The sequence below is a fragment of the Dermacentor variabilis genome, chromosome 8 (assembly GCF_050947875.1).
Source record: "Dermacentor variabilis isolate Ectoservices chromosome 8, ASM5094787v1, whole genome shotgun sequence".
NCBI classification, from domain to species: Eukaryota; Metazoa; Arthropoda; class Arachnida; order Ixodida; family Ixodidae; genus Dermacentor; species Dermacentor variabilis.
Genome location: NC_134575.1, coordinates 33,727,006 through 33,744,020, shown reverse-complemented (window position 1 = coordinate 33,744,020; position 17,015 = coordinate 33,727,006). Strand labels below are relative to the sequence as shown.

Genomic DNA, 17,015 nt, shown 5'->3' with positions numbered 1-17,015 from the left:
CTTGAGCCCCAGATACAATAAAATGCTAACATCGCTATATCGCATGCTGTCATTCAAGCATAGAAATACCAACAACAGACAATGATTACTCACAAACACTAGCATTTATTTGATGCTCTGATGAAACAGACAGTCGAAAGCTAACTTAGTGAACAATCAATTCCTCTAAAAAAGTACCCATTTGTAAAAAAAAAAACGTGAATAGAATAAGCTCAAAATAATCCAGGGTGAGGCAAGAAAACCACAACCTAGAGCCAACCAATACATGAATTGGTCAAACAGAACAATTTCATAGGTACCAATGAGAATACTGGAAAAAATAAACAGAGCTTAAAAAGCAGATCATTCAGTCATCTGTAATGTGAAAATAATACAACATACAATTACATGCACAGTTTGCAGGGGCATGCAAACAGTAATTTTTGAGATAGGAACAAACATAGATTACTTTTAAAATAATGAAAAGTCACACTATGACATTTCAAATTGGTGATTTTACAGACTTCATAATATCAAGGTTTAACTGTATCGTTAAATTTTTCTCAGCTATAAAGGCCTTTGTATGGATCAGTTCTCATAACTCATTTTGCTCTGTGCTCTGTAACGTGTTGAGAAACTATCTAGAGAAAATATGGCGACTCCAAAAAAGTGTTTCAGCCACCCTTTAAGAGGAAGCTTCAGCTCAGGGGCTCCCATCTAATTACATGGGAAAGAAGAAATCGTTTCTCTCGACAACTACTGCACCAAACTTGATGAGGTTTGCTGCAGTTAAAAGAAATACAATCTAATGGCTGTTGGCAGTGAATTTTTTACTTAGGCCACCAATCTCATAATAAAAACTGTTGAACATCACAAATCTTCAGAAAACGAAACCATAAGGTTTACAACTCAGCAATGAAAATGATATCAAAGTTCTGTAAAATGCATCGAATAGGACATCTAAAGCAGACAAAATTGATGTATTAAACAAGGCTTTCAAATATGCCACTAATAAGTGGCACCCTGTCAACGTTTAACAGCCGAGCTCTGTCGAGTGAGGCTAGCACAGCAGGACTCTTTCAGGAACTATCAGACGTTCTTTGGTATATCCTCGGCCTTAGAGAGATTAGAAAAACCGGTGAGGCTTATACATTCATGAATAATGGCCATATCCTCTGCTATAGAGGTCATCCCAGAAAAGATGCAATATGAGGTGGGATTCCTAGTCCATAAGGACATAGCAGGCAACATTGACGAATTCTACAGCAATAATGAGGGGGAAGCAGTCATCATCATCATCAGCGTATTTATGTCCATTGCAGGACGAAGGCCTCTTCCTCTGATCTGCAATTACCCCTGTCCTGCGCCAACCGATTCCAACTAGCACCAGAAAATTTTCTAATTTCGTTGCACCACCTAGTCTTCCGCCATCCTCTACTGCGCTTCCTTTCTCTTGGTACCCATTCTGTCACCCTAATGGTCCAACGGTTATCTGATCTACGCATTATATGACCTGCACAGCACCATGTTTTTCTCTCCATGTCTATTAGAATATTGTCTCTACCCGTTTGCTCTCTGATCCAAATCACTCTGTTTCGGTCTCTTAAAAGTTATTTGCCTTGCATTCTTCGTTCCATAGATCTTTGTGTGGTCCTTAACTTGTTCTCAAGCTTCTTTGTCAGTCTCCAGGTCTCTGCCCCATATGTCAGCACTGGTAAAATGCACTCATTGTACCCTTTCCTTTTCAATGATAATGAGGGCAGCAGCGGTCGCAATCAAACTTAACAAGAGGTATAGAATAAAGGTAGTACAAGCCTATGCTCCAACATCCAGTCACGATGATGAGGAAGTAGATCAGTTTTATGAAGATGTTGAATCAGCAATGAGAAAAGTGCAAACTCAATATAGTGTAGTAATGGGCGACTTCAATGCAAAAGTGGAGGAAAAAGCAGGCTGGTGAACAAGCAATTGGCAACTACAGCATAGATTCTAGGAACGCTAGAGGAGATATCCTGGTAGAATTTGCAGAAACCTTGGAATAATGAACACCGTTTTCAGCAAGCATAGCAACAGCTCTAATGGTGAAACAAGAAGTGCAATTGACTTCATACTTTCTGCTGATCGCAGCATAGTGCAGGATGTAGAAGTGATCGGCAGGGTAAAGTGCAGCGGTCATAGGCGAGTAAGGGCTAGCATTCACTTCATTTGAAGAGAGAAAGAGTAAAATTGGTCAAGAAGAAACAGGTCAACCACGAGGCAGTTAGGGTAAAAGCATACAAATTCAGGCTGGTACTTGCAAACAAATATGCAGCCTTAGAACAGAGAGATGAAGATGACATAGAGGTAATGAATAAAACTATAACTCGGCTGGCTATTGAGGCAGCAATTGAAATGTGAGGCAAGGCACCAAGGCGATCAGTAGGCAAGCGCTCCGAAGTAACAGAGGACCTAATAAAGGAACGACAAAGAATGAAAGTGTCCAACTCAAGAGATAAGATAGAATTCGAGGAACTGTCAAAACTGACCAAAAAGGTGAAAATAACTGCTATTCGAAACTATAATGTGAGAAAGACTGAAGAAGCCATAAAAAATGGATGCAGCCTGAAATCAGTAAGAAAGAAACTTGGCATAGGACAAAGCAAGATGTATGCACTAAAATATAAGCAGGGTAAATATCATCAGCAATCTCAAAGGTATAGTAAAAGCAGCGCAGGAATTCTATAAGGTCACGTACAGTACCCAGAGGAGACAGGATACCTCCACTCAAACAGTAATGAACAGGATTTTGAAACTCGTCCTATAACTAGCAATGAGGTCAGAAGAGCCTCGCAAGACATGAAACGAGGAAGCGCGGCAGAGGAAGATGGAATAACAGTCAATTTAATCAAAGAGGGAGGAGACAATGCTTGGAAAACTGGCAGCTCTACGTATTTACAAAGTGTCTATTGACTGCAAGGGTCCCAGAAAACTGGAGGAATGCAAACATTATACTAATCAACAAAAAGGGAGACGTTAAGGAATTCAAAAATTATGCGCCCATGAGCTTACTCCCAGTATTACATAAAATATTCACCAAAATAATCTCCAATAAAGTAAGGGCAACACTGGACTTTAGTCAACCAAGGGAACAGGCTGGCTTCAGGAAGGGGTACTCTACAATGGATCACGCCCACGTCATCATTCGGGTAATCGAGGAACCTGCAGAGTACAATAGGCCTCTCTGTATTGTTATCATAGATTACGAAAAAGCATTTGTTTCAGTAGAGATACCAGCAGTCATAGCGGCATTACGTAATCAAGGAGTATAGACCGCTTCCGTAAATACCTTGGAAAATATCTTGAGAGATTCCATAGCTACATTAATTCTACACAAGTAGGAAGGTACCTATAAAGAAAGGGGTCAGAAAGGGAAACAATCTCTCCACTGCGTGCTTGGAAAAAGCATTCAAGCTATTAAACTGGGAAGGCTTAAGATTAAGGATTGAAGGCGAATATCTCAGCAACCTTCGGTTTGTCGATGACGTTCTATTCAGCAACATAGCAGACGAGTTATAACAAATGATTGAGAACCTTAACATAGAGAATGGAAAAGTGTGGTTGAACATTAATAAGCAGAAAACAAAGATAATGCTGAATAGATTGGCAAGGGAACAAGAGTTAAGGATCGCAAGTCAGCCTCTAGAGTCCGTGAAGGAGTACGTTCACCTAGGTCAACTAATCACAGGGAACCCTGACCATGAGAAGGAAATTCATAGAATAATAAAGATGGGTTGAATTGCATACGGAAAGCATTGTCAGCTCCTCACTGGGAGCTTACCATTATAATTGAAAAGGATGGTGCACAATCGGTGCATTTTACTGGTGCTGACATATGAGGCAGAGACTTGGAGATTGACATAGAAGCTTGAGAATTTGTTGAGGACTGCGCAAACAGCGATGGAACGAAGTATGCTAGGCATCACATTAAGAGACAGAAAAAGAGCAGTTTGGATCAGAGAGCAAATGGGGATAGTCGACATTGTAATGCACATTAAGAGAAAAAAATGGAGCTAGGCAGGTCATGCAAAGTGTTAGATAACCGCTGGACCATTAGGGTTACAGAATGGGTACCAAGAGAAGGGAAACGCAGTCAAATATGGTAAAAGGCTAGGTGGAGCGATGAAATTAGGAAATTCGCAGGCGCTAGTTGGAATCGGTTGGCACAGGAATGGGGTAATTGCAGATTGCAGGGAGAGGCCTTCAACCCACAGTGGACATAAAATAGGCTGATGATGATGACATTTGCAAGGTCCCCGAAAACAATGTGACAATTTCACAAAAGATATAAATTGATAAAACAAATTTGTACACTTTGTATTATTATTATATACAGCTTACAGAACTACAATACCAATTCCAGGTGCAGAGCTACAAATTTATAAACATATTGCTTCAATTTTTTGTTTCAAGCTGAACAATCTTTGTAAATTCCTGTTATAACATTCAGGCCTTAACCAAAAATCTGCTTCCAGCAATCGCCAGAATTCAATCTAATCTCTCAGATGTAACAAATTTCCTTATAATCAGTCCACTGGTTATCTCAGAAAAGCATTACTGCGTTTTACATGCGTTTATAGGCGGCATCGGAGTGGGGCCCGAGCGAAAGCGTCCGCTTAGGAGCATGTGGAGACACTTGTGCTACCTGATGCTGTTGAACACTACGTAACATGCTGCACGTATGTAGATTTTTAACTGAGACTAGTTCAAAGAGATTGTTGACCTACCCTAGAGTATCATGGTGCTGTGCTCTTTTAAGCCTGTTAAAGTGATGAGGACGTGGAGCAGAGGGTGAAACTATATGGACACTCATCTGGATGAAGGCACTGGTGTGTCTTCAGGGCATTCCGCAACGAGAATCTCTGAAGGCTGAGTGGGCATTGAACGGGCTTCCCGCTTCATGTGTTTTTGGAGGCTGGAACTGAATGAGAACCTCTTAGAGCATGAAGGGCACTGATATGGCTTCTCGCCTGTGTGGGTGCGCATATGGTCTGTCATGTGACTCTTGCGTGAGAAGCGCTGAGAGCATGAAGGGCACTGATATGGCTTGAAGCCTGCGTGGGTGTACAAGTGGGCTTCCAGTTGGCCCTTTACCAAGAATCTCTGAGGGCATGAAGGGCACTTAAATGCCTCCTCGCGTGTGTGGATGGGCCGGTGCTTATTGAGGGCGCTCTTTCGTGAGTAGCTCCGAGAGCATGAAGGACACTGATATGGCTTCTCGCCTGTGTGGCTGCGCAGGTGCTGATTGAGGGTGCACTTTCGTGTGAAGCGCTGAGAGCATGAAGGACACTGATATGGCTTCTCACCAGTGTGGGAGCGCAGGTGATTCTCTAATTTGGATCTGTAGACGAAGCCCTTAGAACAGAAAGAGCACTGATATGGCTTCTCGCCGGTGAGGTTGTTGATCACATGGGCTTGCAGGTGACCCTTGCTTGAGAAGCTCTGAGAAAATGAAGGACACTCAAACGGCTTCTCGGCAGTATGGACACTGGCATGTGCTTCCAGAAGAAATAGTTCATTAGCCTCATAGTCACACAGGTGACATCGGTGGAGGCATCCTTGCCTTGAGTTGTCACGTTTGGCAGTGGATGGAGAAATACAGGGCCTCGACGCTGCACAAATAAAACAAAAGCGCTTAAGAGTTATTATGAAATGCGAAAAAAGAACACAGATGCTAAATTTAATAACAAGCCGCATTTTTTTTATTTGAGATATTCTGGGTGATCTTAAGTAGGATGAAACAAAAATCTTCTAATGGCCCTTTTTAATTTACTCAATATTTTTGCACTTGAATGCTTCATGTCGCCGTTTGTGAAGTTCGCTTACAAGAAGTATATTTTCAGAAGGCTAAAAAATCGCAAATGGGAGAATGTGGAGTGTTTAACTACTCTCTTGGATTCCTACGACTCTTAGAGAAGAATAAAAATGCTAGGATCAAGCTAGCTCCTTTATCCTTAATGAGCACTTGAGGCCTGGAGGCCTAATTTGGCACTTGCAAAAGTTGTTGCGATTCTCTGGCACAAAAAATTTGTCTCGTATGAGACTTCATCAGCGGGTTTCCACTTGATCACACACTGAACTTTGGCAATGTTTTCATAAGTTGAGATTGCAAGGAGCTGGCTAGGAAATAACATATTTTTCCCCATATAACCCACAAACACGTACAAGCCGTATCCTCTTTCAGAACAGCGCAGAAGGAAAAAAATAATGTGTGTATATAACGTATGGAAATAACTGCATACAACCCTCAGATGTTTACAATAACAGCATCCGTTTGGAGATAAATGACTTGTCCACGTAGTATCTTCAGCCAGTGACTCTGCTTTGCTGTTTTCAGAGACTGGAGCCGGGCCATTAAGCATGGCTTATTGAGACCCAAGTTATACTTTGCCAGTGCCATGTGCACTATTCACTAACTGCTAAACGCTAAATGGCGACCCATGTAGAGGAAGAAAATGAAAATGAAAGTGCCGGAGGGGAGAAGCGAGCTTCCACACAGAGGTGGGAAAAACTGTGGGGCTCCTCAGGAGATAACAAAAGTGTGGGTAGTCAAGAAATTTGCCCGGAAGTGTGGCTTTATGGCAGCGCACATTGCACTGCCATGGACCCGCACATCAAATCGAAATCCCAATAATTCATATGCTGATCCTGTCCTCACAGTAAAATTTTTCCGGGAACCGACAAGGAATAGTGCAAACCAACCGCTCCCTTTGCAAAGTGCAATGCATTTTAACGTACTAACAGGTGAAGGTATTGTAGTGTTTGCGCAGGGAGGCACCGAGCACCGTCGGTGGCTCCAAAGGAACGACATCCACACTAGTTTCATACCCTTCGCCCAACTTATATATATATATATATATATATATATATATATATATATATATATATATATACATATATATATATGTATACGACGATCGATCCAGAATTAAGGTTTCCATGAATTTTATAAATAGACAACATTTGCTATTCGCATAGAAATTTACATCATTGGAAAAATGAAACTTTGCTCTATTTTCATACATAATCGCCATCTCTTTCTAGGCATTTTTGTAAAAGGTGCTCCAATTTCTGTATCCTAGTGTCGTAGGACTCCGCCGCCAACCTGTTGAGGAAGCGTTTCACCTCTTCTTTGGCTTCATAGTTGCAACAGAAGCGTTGGCCATTCAAATGTTCCTTTAACTTGGGGAACAAGTGATAATCGCTAGGCGCAAGGTCTGGACTGTACAGTGAGTGGGGCAAGACAGTTCACCCAAAGTTTGTCAAAACTACGTGGGTTTGATTGGAGAAGTGAAGTCGGGCGTTGTCGTGAAAAAGCATTACACCGGCTGCCAGTCGTCCTCGCTGGCAGTTCTGGATAGCTCGCCCGAGTTTCATTAGTGTTGCACAATAACTGTTCTGAGTTGACTGTTGCCCCACGTTCGATGAAATCCATCAGCAGTATCCCGCTACGGTCCCAAGAAACACTGGCCATGACTTTGCCAGCAAAAGGAGATCGGTTGAACTTCTTTGCGACAGACGACTCTGGGTGACGCCACTGTATGAATTTTTATTTCGTTTCAGGAGTTAAATGAAACACCCACATTTCGTCTCCCGTAACAATGGAGTAACTACCCTTCCTTATCTTCTTTACAGTTTTGAAGAAACTGGCGTGCACAATCGGGGCATTTCTTCTTGTCGTCTGATGTCAATAGCCATGGTACCCATCGAGCACAACACTTGTGATACCCCAATTTTTCAGTCAAAGGCCTTTCCACTTTACCGCAAGAACTCCCATTAATCTGAGCAACAAGTTCACAGACGGTGATCCTTCTGTTTTGAAGCACTTCGCATTGGGCCATCCGAAACTGACGGTCTTCCACTACGTTCTTCATCGTGGACTTCCTTTCGACCGGCACTCAACTTCTTGCACCACTTTCGGACGTGTTGAATTGCCATACACTTGTCACCATACACCTCTGATAACTGACGATGAATATCCACAGGTGGAGTCCCTGTGGCATGCAAAAAGCGAATTACGAAACGAATTTAACACTTGGCAGAAATCAACAATGGAAACCTCCATATCGCACGGCTGCTCAGCCAAGAATGAGCCACCAGCGAAGCGTGGCCGGGGGGAATCAACAGTGGGGGAACAGCTACGCGCAGCAGTATTGCCAGACTTCACCTTGCGCGTTAAATATGCAACAGGTATAACAAAACATAACCTAAACAGTTGGATAAAAGCAAGGCAGGCAACTGTAAGCAGTGATGGAAGTGGCACATGGTCTTTTTGAACAGCTTCCAGCAGAAAAAAATCGCAGTTTGGAGCAGAAATAGATGCTTTTAGAGCAACAAAAGAATGCTTTTGAGCAGCAACTTACTACTCCAGTGCAAGGAAGACACACTGTGTAAGTTAGTACTTTCTGAAACATTGCATACAACACGTGTTATGCTAAGATGCCAGTATTTTTTCTCCAACTTGCTCTTCCATTTTTTTTTATACAAGACGATGAAGATAAGTGCTAACTTAATCCTATTTCACAGTTAGATCTGTATTCAAACGAAGAGTTAATCTCCCCATCAAGCCACGCATCATAATTGGGTGGCTGTACCATATCGACACTATATATCCCTACCACTGAAATTACTAGCTGAGCAAGTTGGTAGATGATCAGAAGCATGACTTAGCAGTGAAAATGCAGATGGAACAGAAACAATCATGTTATTTTAACTGCCTTCGCAGGAATAGATTCAACAGCATCTGTGTTGCGTGATTTGTACACCCGTGGCTACCTCCGTCTCCCATTATCGTATTTTTTTTTCTATGTCGAAGCTGCCTAGTCATAATAAAATGTGCCCCAGAGTTCCACAGAGTTCCACAGTGCCATATTGGAGTAGAGAAACAATGCCAAGAGACGAGCTCCTGCAACTCTAGTCAAGCATCTCACGGGAAGGACAAGGACGCAGCTGCCTATGAACACCAAGCTTCTAGAGCTTGAGACAGTGCCACCCCAGCAAGTGACTGCAAGACTTAAGGAGACACGCCACTGCAAACAGACATACTACAACTGAGGTGCAAGAGACCTGGAGAGTCTGCACCCTGGGTCTGTGCGACAAGTGAACAGGTGCGGTCACAGAAAACCGCACACCCAGTTCCTACATCGCGGCAAATGAACATGATGAAGAGCTTTGTTGCAACAGAGAGTATCCCCGCTCCCACAGCCACACATCAACAGCAGCAATGATGTTACAGCAGACAGGACCCCAACCCCGGGCACGAAGGTGAAGCTCAAGAGAGTGCTGAAAGCCACGTGCTGCCGAAAGTCACGATGCTACATGGAGTGCGGCTAAAGCCTTAGTTACAAAATAGTAATTTTTTTTCACTAAACAAAGGTAGATGTAGCCAGCAACATCGTCATACACATCACCAGTATAACTAGTGCCACATCCCTCCTCAATTAGTTATAATCAAAGCGCACCTGTAAAACGTCTGTTTCTTAGTGGCCAAAATGTGCAGTTGCGTGTGAAGCAGGGTCCACAGGATAGGCAACGCAAAAAGAAGTACAAACAGGGTACAAGTAGAAGCAGATGAGTGATTTCATAATGTGCCACCGTGCTGTATATCTGCCTCTACTACTAACAGGTACAAGGCTCAAGGTGTGACCCGACCAAGCACACACTACAGTGTTGAGCTTGGCCCAAAGGCCATGATGCTACGTGGTTGAACACAGCGAGGCGGTGTCCTGCAGCGTAACTGGTGCCACCTGATCCCCTTTGTTGCTGCAAGAGAACCGCAGACAACTTCACCAGGTATGCAAGAGCCACCGCAGCATTTTGTTGCAGTCCGAGGACCACCGTCTTCCAGCACAACAGGTTCAGGAACTGCCCAGAGAAAGTCCTCTATGGACAGTGATCGAGTAGTGTGGACATTTAGTGGCCAACGTGTTCTTTCCCCAGATCACCTACACCTTTGTTTCCTGGCCTCGCCTCTCTCCTCTGGTGTTCCAAGAGGGGAGATGTAGAGGATGCCACTGTTCTCTATGCGAAAATTTCGTGGCTCTCTCTGGATTTTGGTTGACTGTATATGTTCTGGCCTTAGAATAATTGGTACTTGTTCATTTGGAATTGAGCGTGTCAGGCGTCTGTCTTTCTGTGTGGTCACAACAAGTGGTATGGGCCTACAAGCCTACACCGGTCATATTCACACATAAAAGATGTGAGGAACATTGTGGAAACATAGCATCACGCATAGCACCATCAAAAGAAGTAGCACTAAATAGCAGCTTAGCAATGTAGCTGGAATAAGTCTAAGAAAATTTCTTGGACTTCAAGACAGCCAAACTTTAGAGCGCAATTGAGCGTGAGTAGAACTATCAGTGGTTGGGCCACATTACTTAATATTCACCTTCATTGTTTACATATGGGTTACTGAACACGTGCCCTTTGCATTACGGCGAGCAGTTACTTAAGCAAGTCTTCGATTCTCTAGCCACAAAAATCCGAGATAAACAGGGTAACAGTATGAAATGCAAGGCAAGAAACAGTACATGGAAACGCTACATAGAGTGCCATTGAAATTTGCAAGAGCTCACCTACTCATGCATTATCTGCAACAGCAAGCACCACGAAGAAGGAAAACTTTTTTAATGATCGATGCGTAAAACCAAGTGGCAACAACAGCAAGAAGCGTAAGAACCAGTTTAAACCTTTGCACCGTGAGAGAAGAAAGGCCAAGCTGAAAGCCCAAATGCACCCCATTCACAATGGCAAATTCAACAAAGAGCAACAGCACTCAATAAAAGATAAAAGCTGCACACAACCAATCTACCAACCACAAACGCACTGCAAGGGACAAGGAAACAAGCTGCTCTAAAATTGCACCCAAGTGTCCCAACGTGCGTGGTCTGACTTTAAAGGGACTGACAATCAATTTTCATTGCACCCTTTTTTTATTTTACTGCAATGGAAAGCTTATCAGTCAAAGTCTGTAATCATGAAGTGCTAACATAGAAAAAGCCATGCACCAACTTTTATCAAAATTTTTCAATCTGCGGTAAGCATGTAGTTCACTGGAAGCATGTTGAAAACAGTGAAAGGTGAGCATACGCGCGAGTATACACCGGCAATAGTGGGAAGCAGACGACAAATGTGGCCGCAACCATAAGAAAGTACGATTATGTTTATCAAGTCTATATTCCTGTGATTCATGTTTTGCAAATTGTTAAATTATTTGTGCAATAACAGCTACATGTTTTCGCAGTTTCCTGTCCAACGTGCCACAGTCTTTAGGCAGCCGTGTCACTGAAATGGCTGAGTGGATGTAGAGGTAATTCTTAAGAGTGGAAATTGCAAAAAGAAAAACAAAGCCTCACAGGTTTTATTATGTGTAGGTACGTTGTTGCGCCATATAGGACTAATTTCTCAGATTGAATACAATAAAATTGGAATATTGCCCGAAGCGAAACAAATGTAGAATATGTTTCAAATAGTTTTCAAAAGATGAACAGGTATTACGAAATATACCTTACAAAGAGATTAAAGATGCCAATGATCAAGTGATCCTGAGTAAGTCTTACTGCGATTTCTGACTGGTGCGACACCTGGGAAATGAAACTTATTGAAGAAAAAACGGTTTTTATGCGCATTACCTACAAAAAACACCCTCTAGCATATCAATACACTATTAATCAATCCGCGGTCTCTGAAACAGACTCCTTTAAATATTTGGGTGTAACCATCAACAATCGTCTAACCTGGTCGCAACATGATAATGTTTGTGCGTCTGCTCGACGTAAACTCGGCCTACTGAGACACAAGCTGAAACATTCTCCTCAGTCCGTGAAACAATTGGCATTCGACACACTAGTAAGGTTTCGAATAGAATATGCTTGCATCGTCTAGAACCCATTCATGAAAAAAATTTTTTAAAAACTAGAAAACAAACAGGCTTGCCGTCCGCTACATATATACTTCTTATGGACGTTACGACTCCCCCTCTCAATTGATTAATGAAAATAATATTGCCACCCTAGAATCCCGAAGAAAGGTAGCACGCCTAATGTTGCTTTTCCACCTTTGGAAAAGGGAACTACAAATTTGTCATTCACCCTGTCTCCAGCCGCTACCAGCTAGAGGTACCAGAAATTATCACCCCGACAAGATAACCCCTATTTTCGCGAGTACAAATTGCTTTAAATATTCCTTTTTTCCTAGAACAATCAATGACTGGAACTCTCTGCCGGCCGATGTATTCCTGTCCAATAACATATTACATGCCATTCAAAAACTGCATTTCAAATAAATGTGTGACCGCATGAGTAGTTTCATGCATGTTAGCATGAAAAAAAAAAAAAAAACTGCGTAAAAACTGTGTAATCTGGTACTGTAAATATTTCTCTCCTTTCAATTCAATCCCTTGCATTGTATGCTTGTAGAATGTGTTTTTTATGGATTTATATCATCCTTCAATGTATCTCATATTTCATATGCACTTCTTTTCTTTGAAGGTATTTATTTGCATTACTGTATGAACGAATTCCCTCCTGCCTGGGTCAGAAGTTGGCCTGCAGTATTCTGTAAATAAAGAAATAAAAATAAAAAAGAAACAATGTGCACGTCATGGTGTTCATAACATTGGCAAGTTCTTTTAGTTCCATCGCACATTATGAAGCACTGTTTATTAAAAGCACAAATGGAGCAGAAGCAATGAGTGAGGAAATCACTCGTATACAAAAGGCTCTTCAGAGAGTGCAAATGGTCTCTGTATAGCCAGGAAAGTCTAGCTGCCCGAGTGTATCCAGCCTCTACTACGCACGCTCTCAGGTGTTATGCATATACTATGCCTACGGCGGTGGCATTTATCACGCCTTTACTTCCATTTGAGGTATATTTCTGTACAGGCAATCTCTTTAAGTGTTTGAAGGCTATTAGGATATATTTGCAATTACAAAGTGCCTACTATAAGGCATCAACTATTTGCACGCCCTTAATCAAAACAGTGAATCCTTGTATTTGTTATCGTAAAAGCATGTCCTGTGCACAATTTTGTGGGTGAGGAAATTCCTGATGAGAGACCAGCGCAACTGGAATTCACAAAGAACCTTCTCAAATTTCGAAAAACAGGATTGGCCCAATTTCTTGCCTTCTGAGCACAAACATATTATACAGTGCAGGTTTATAAGCCCAAATCAAAATGTCAAGTCGATACAAATATTTCTACAAATATATGTCATACTAGTACTTAAGAAATGCTGGTACATTAGTTGCAATTAAATGTATGAATGAATTTGGCATGGTGGACTTGACATTCGACCCAAACTTAAATTACTTATTTATGTTACGTATAACAGCTTCTTTCTATGCTAATAATGAACTTCGAAATGTCGTCCCTCAACTTCTCTTGAGCCCCAGATACAATAAAATGCTAACATCGCTATATCGCATGCTGTCATTCAAGCATAGAAATACCAACAACAGACAATGATTACTCACAAACACTAGCATTTATTTGATGCTCTGATGAAACAGACAGTCGAAAGCTAACTTAGTGAACAATCAATTCCTCTAAAAAAGTACCCATTTGTAAAAAAAAAAAAACATGTGAATAGAATAAGCTCAAAATAATCCAGGGTGAGGCAAGAAAACCACAACCTAGAGCCAACCAATACATGAATTGGTCAAACAGAACAATTTCATAGGTACCAATGAGAATACTGGAAAAAATAAACAGAGCTTAAAAAGCAGATCATTCAGTCATCTGTAATGTGAAAATAATACAACATACAATTACATGCACAGTTTGCAGGGGCATGCAAACAGTAATTTTTGAGATAGGAACAAACATAGATTACTTTTAAAATAATGAAAAGTCACACTATGACAAAGCAAATTGGTGATTTTACAGACTTCATAATATCAAGGTTTAACTGTATCGTTAAATTTTTCTCAGCTATAAAGGCCTTTGTATGGATCAGTTCTCATAACTCATTTTGCTCTGTGCTCTGTAACGTGTTGAGAAACTATCTAGAGAAAATATGGCGACTCCAAAAAAGTGTTTCAGCCACCCTTTAAGAGGAAGCTTCAGCTCAGGGGCTCCCATCTAATTACATGGGAAAGAAGAAATCGTTTTTCTCGACAACTACTGCACCAAACTTGATGAGGTTTGTTGCAGTTAAAAGAAATACAATCTAATGGCTGTTGGCAGTGAATTTTTTACTTAGGCTACCAATCTCATAATAAAAACTGTTGAACATCACAAATCTTCAGAAAACGAAACCACAAGGTTTACAACTCAGCAATGAAAATGATATCAAAGTTCTGTAAAATGCATCGAATAGGACATCTAAAGCAGACAAAATTGATGTATTAAACAAGGCTTTCAAATATGCCACTAATAAGTGGCACCCTGTCAACGTTTAACAGCCGAGCTCTGTCGAGTGAGGCTAGCACAGCAGGACTCTTTCAGGAACTATCAGACATTCTTTGGTATATCCTCGGCCTTAGAGAGATTAGAAAAACCGGTGAGGCTTATACATTCATGAATAATGGCCATATCCTCTGCTATAGAGGTCATCCCAGAAAAGAAGCAATATGAGGTGGGATTCCTAGTCCATAAGGACATAGCAGGCAACATTGGCGAATTGTACAGCAATAATGAGGGGGAAGCAGTCATCATCATCATCAGAGTATTTATGTCCATTGCAGGACGAAGGCCTCTTCCTCTGATCTGCGATTACCCCTGTCCTGCGCCAACCGATTCCAACTAGCACCAGAAAATTTTCTAATTTCGTTGCACCACCTAGTCTTCCGCCATCCTCTACTGCGCTTCCTTTCTCTTGGTACCTATTCTGTCACCCTAATGGTCCAACGGTTATCTGATCTACGCATTATATGACCTGCACAGCACCATGTTTTTCTCTCCATGTCTATTAGAATATTGTCTCTACCCGTTTGCTCTCTGATCCAAATCACTCTGTTTCGGTCTCTTAAAAGTTATTTGCCTTGCATTCTTCGTTCCATAGATCTTTGTGTGGTCCTTAACTTGTTCTCAAGCTTCTTTGTCAGTCTCCAGGTCTCTGCCCCATATGTCAGCACTGGTAAAATGCACTCATTGTACCCTTTCCTTTTCAATGATAATGAGGGTAGCAGCGGTCGCAATCAAACTTAACAAGAGGTATAGAATAAAGGTAGTACAAGCCTATGCTCCAACATCCAGTCACGATGATGAGGAAGTACATCAGTTTTATGAAGATGTTGAATCAGCAATGAGAAAAGTGCAAACTCAATATAGTGTAGTAATGGGCGACTTCAATGCAAAAGTGGAGGAAAAAGCAGGCTGGTGAACAAGCAATTGGCAACTACAGCATAGATTCTAGGAACGCTAGAGGAGATATCCTGGTAGAATTTGCAGAAATCTTGGAATAATGAACACCGTTTTCAGCAAGCATAGCAACAGCTCTAATGGTGAAACAAGAAGTGCAATTGACTTCATACTTTCTGCTGATCGCAGCATAGTGCAGGATGTAGAAGTGATCGGCAGGGTAAAGTGCAGCGGTCATAGGCGAGTAAGGGCTAGCATTCACTTCATTTGAAGAGAGAAAGAGTAAAATTGGTCAAGAAGAAACAGGTCAACCACGAGGCAGTTAGGGTAAAAACATACAAATTCAGGCTGGTACTTGCAAACAAATATGCAGCCTTAGAACAGAGAGATGAAGATGACATAGAGGTAATGAATAAAACTATAACTAGGCTGGCTATTGAGGCAGCAATTGAAATGGGAGGCAAGGCACCAAGGCGATCAGTAGGCAAGCGCTCCGAAGTAACAGAGGACCTAATAAAGGAACGACAAAGAATGAAAGTGTCCAACTCAAGAGATAAGATAGAATTCGAGGAACTGTCAAAACTGACCAAAAAGGTGAAAATAACTGCTATTCGAAACTATAATGTGAGAAAGACTGAAGAGGCCATAAAAAATGGATGCAGCCTGAAATCAGTAAGAAAGAAACTTGGCATAGGACAAAGCAAGATGTATGCACTAAAATATAAGCAGGGTAAATATCATCAGCAATCTCAAAGGTATAGTAAAAGCAGCGCAGGAATTCTATAAGGTCACGTACAGTACCCAGAGGAGACAGAATACCTCCACTCAAACAGTAATGAACAGGATTTTGAAACTCGTCCTATAACTAGCAATGAGGTCAGAAGAGCCTCGCAAGACATGAAACGAGGAAGCGCGGCAGAGGAAGATGGAATAACAGTCAATTTAATCAAAGAGGGAGGAGACAATGCTTGGAAAACTGGCAGCTCTACGTATTTACAAAGTGTCTATTGACTGCAAGGGTCCCAGAAAACTGGAGGAATGCAAACATTATACTAATCAACAAAAAGGGAGAGGTTAAGGAATTCAAAAATTATGCGCCCATGAGCTTACTCCCAGTATTACATAAAATATTCACCAAAATAATCTCCAATAAAGTAAGGGCAACACTGGATTTTAGTCAACCAAGGGAACAGGCTGGCTTCAGGAAGGGGTACTCTACAATGGATCACGCCCACGTCATCATTCGGGTAATCGAGAAACCTGCAGAGTACAATAAGCCTCTCTGTATTGTTATCATAGATTACGAAAAAGCATTTGTTTCAGTAGAGATACCAGCACTCATAGCGGCATTACGTAATCAAGGAGTATAGACCGCTTCCGTAAGTACCTTGGAAAATATCTTGAGAGATTCCATAGCTACATTAATTCTACACAAGTAGGAAGGTACCTATAAAGAAAGGGGTCAGAAAGGGAAACAATCTCTCCACTGCGTGCTTGGAAAAAGCATTCAAGCTATTAAACTGGGAAGGCTTAAGATTAAGGATTGAAGGCGAATATCTCAGCAACCTTCGGTTTGTCGATGACGTTCTATTCAGCAGCATAGCAGACGAGTTATAACAAATGATTGAGAACCTTAACAGAGAGAATGTAAAAGTGTGGTTGAAGATTAATAAGCAGAAAACAAAGATAATGCTGCATA

The 17,015-nt window shown here is 41.5% G+C and overlaps 1 protein-coding gene across 1 annotated transcript in view; it reads right to left on the bottom strand.

Moving 5' to 3' along the window:
- Window positions 1–17,015, bottom strand: part of LOC142589957 (uncharacterized) — a 69,365-nt gene that overhangs the window by 10,921 nt on the left and 41,429 nt on the right. The window contains exon 4 of the mRNA XM_075701694.1: window positions 5,322–5,627. Within this exon, the coding sequence (XP_075557809.1) occupies window positions 5,322–5,627 (306 nt within the window). The remainder of the gene's footprint in view (window positions 1–5,321; window positions 5,628–17,015) is intronic.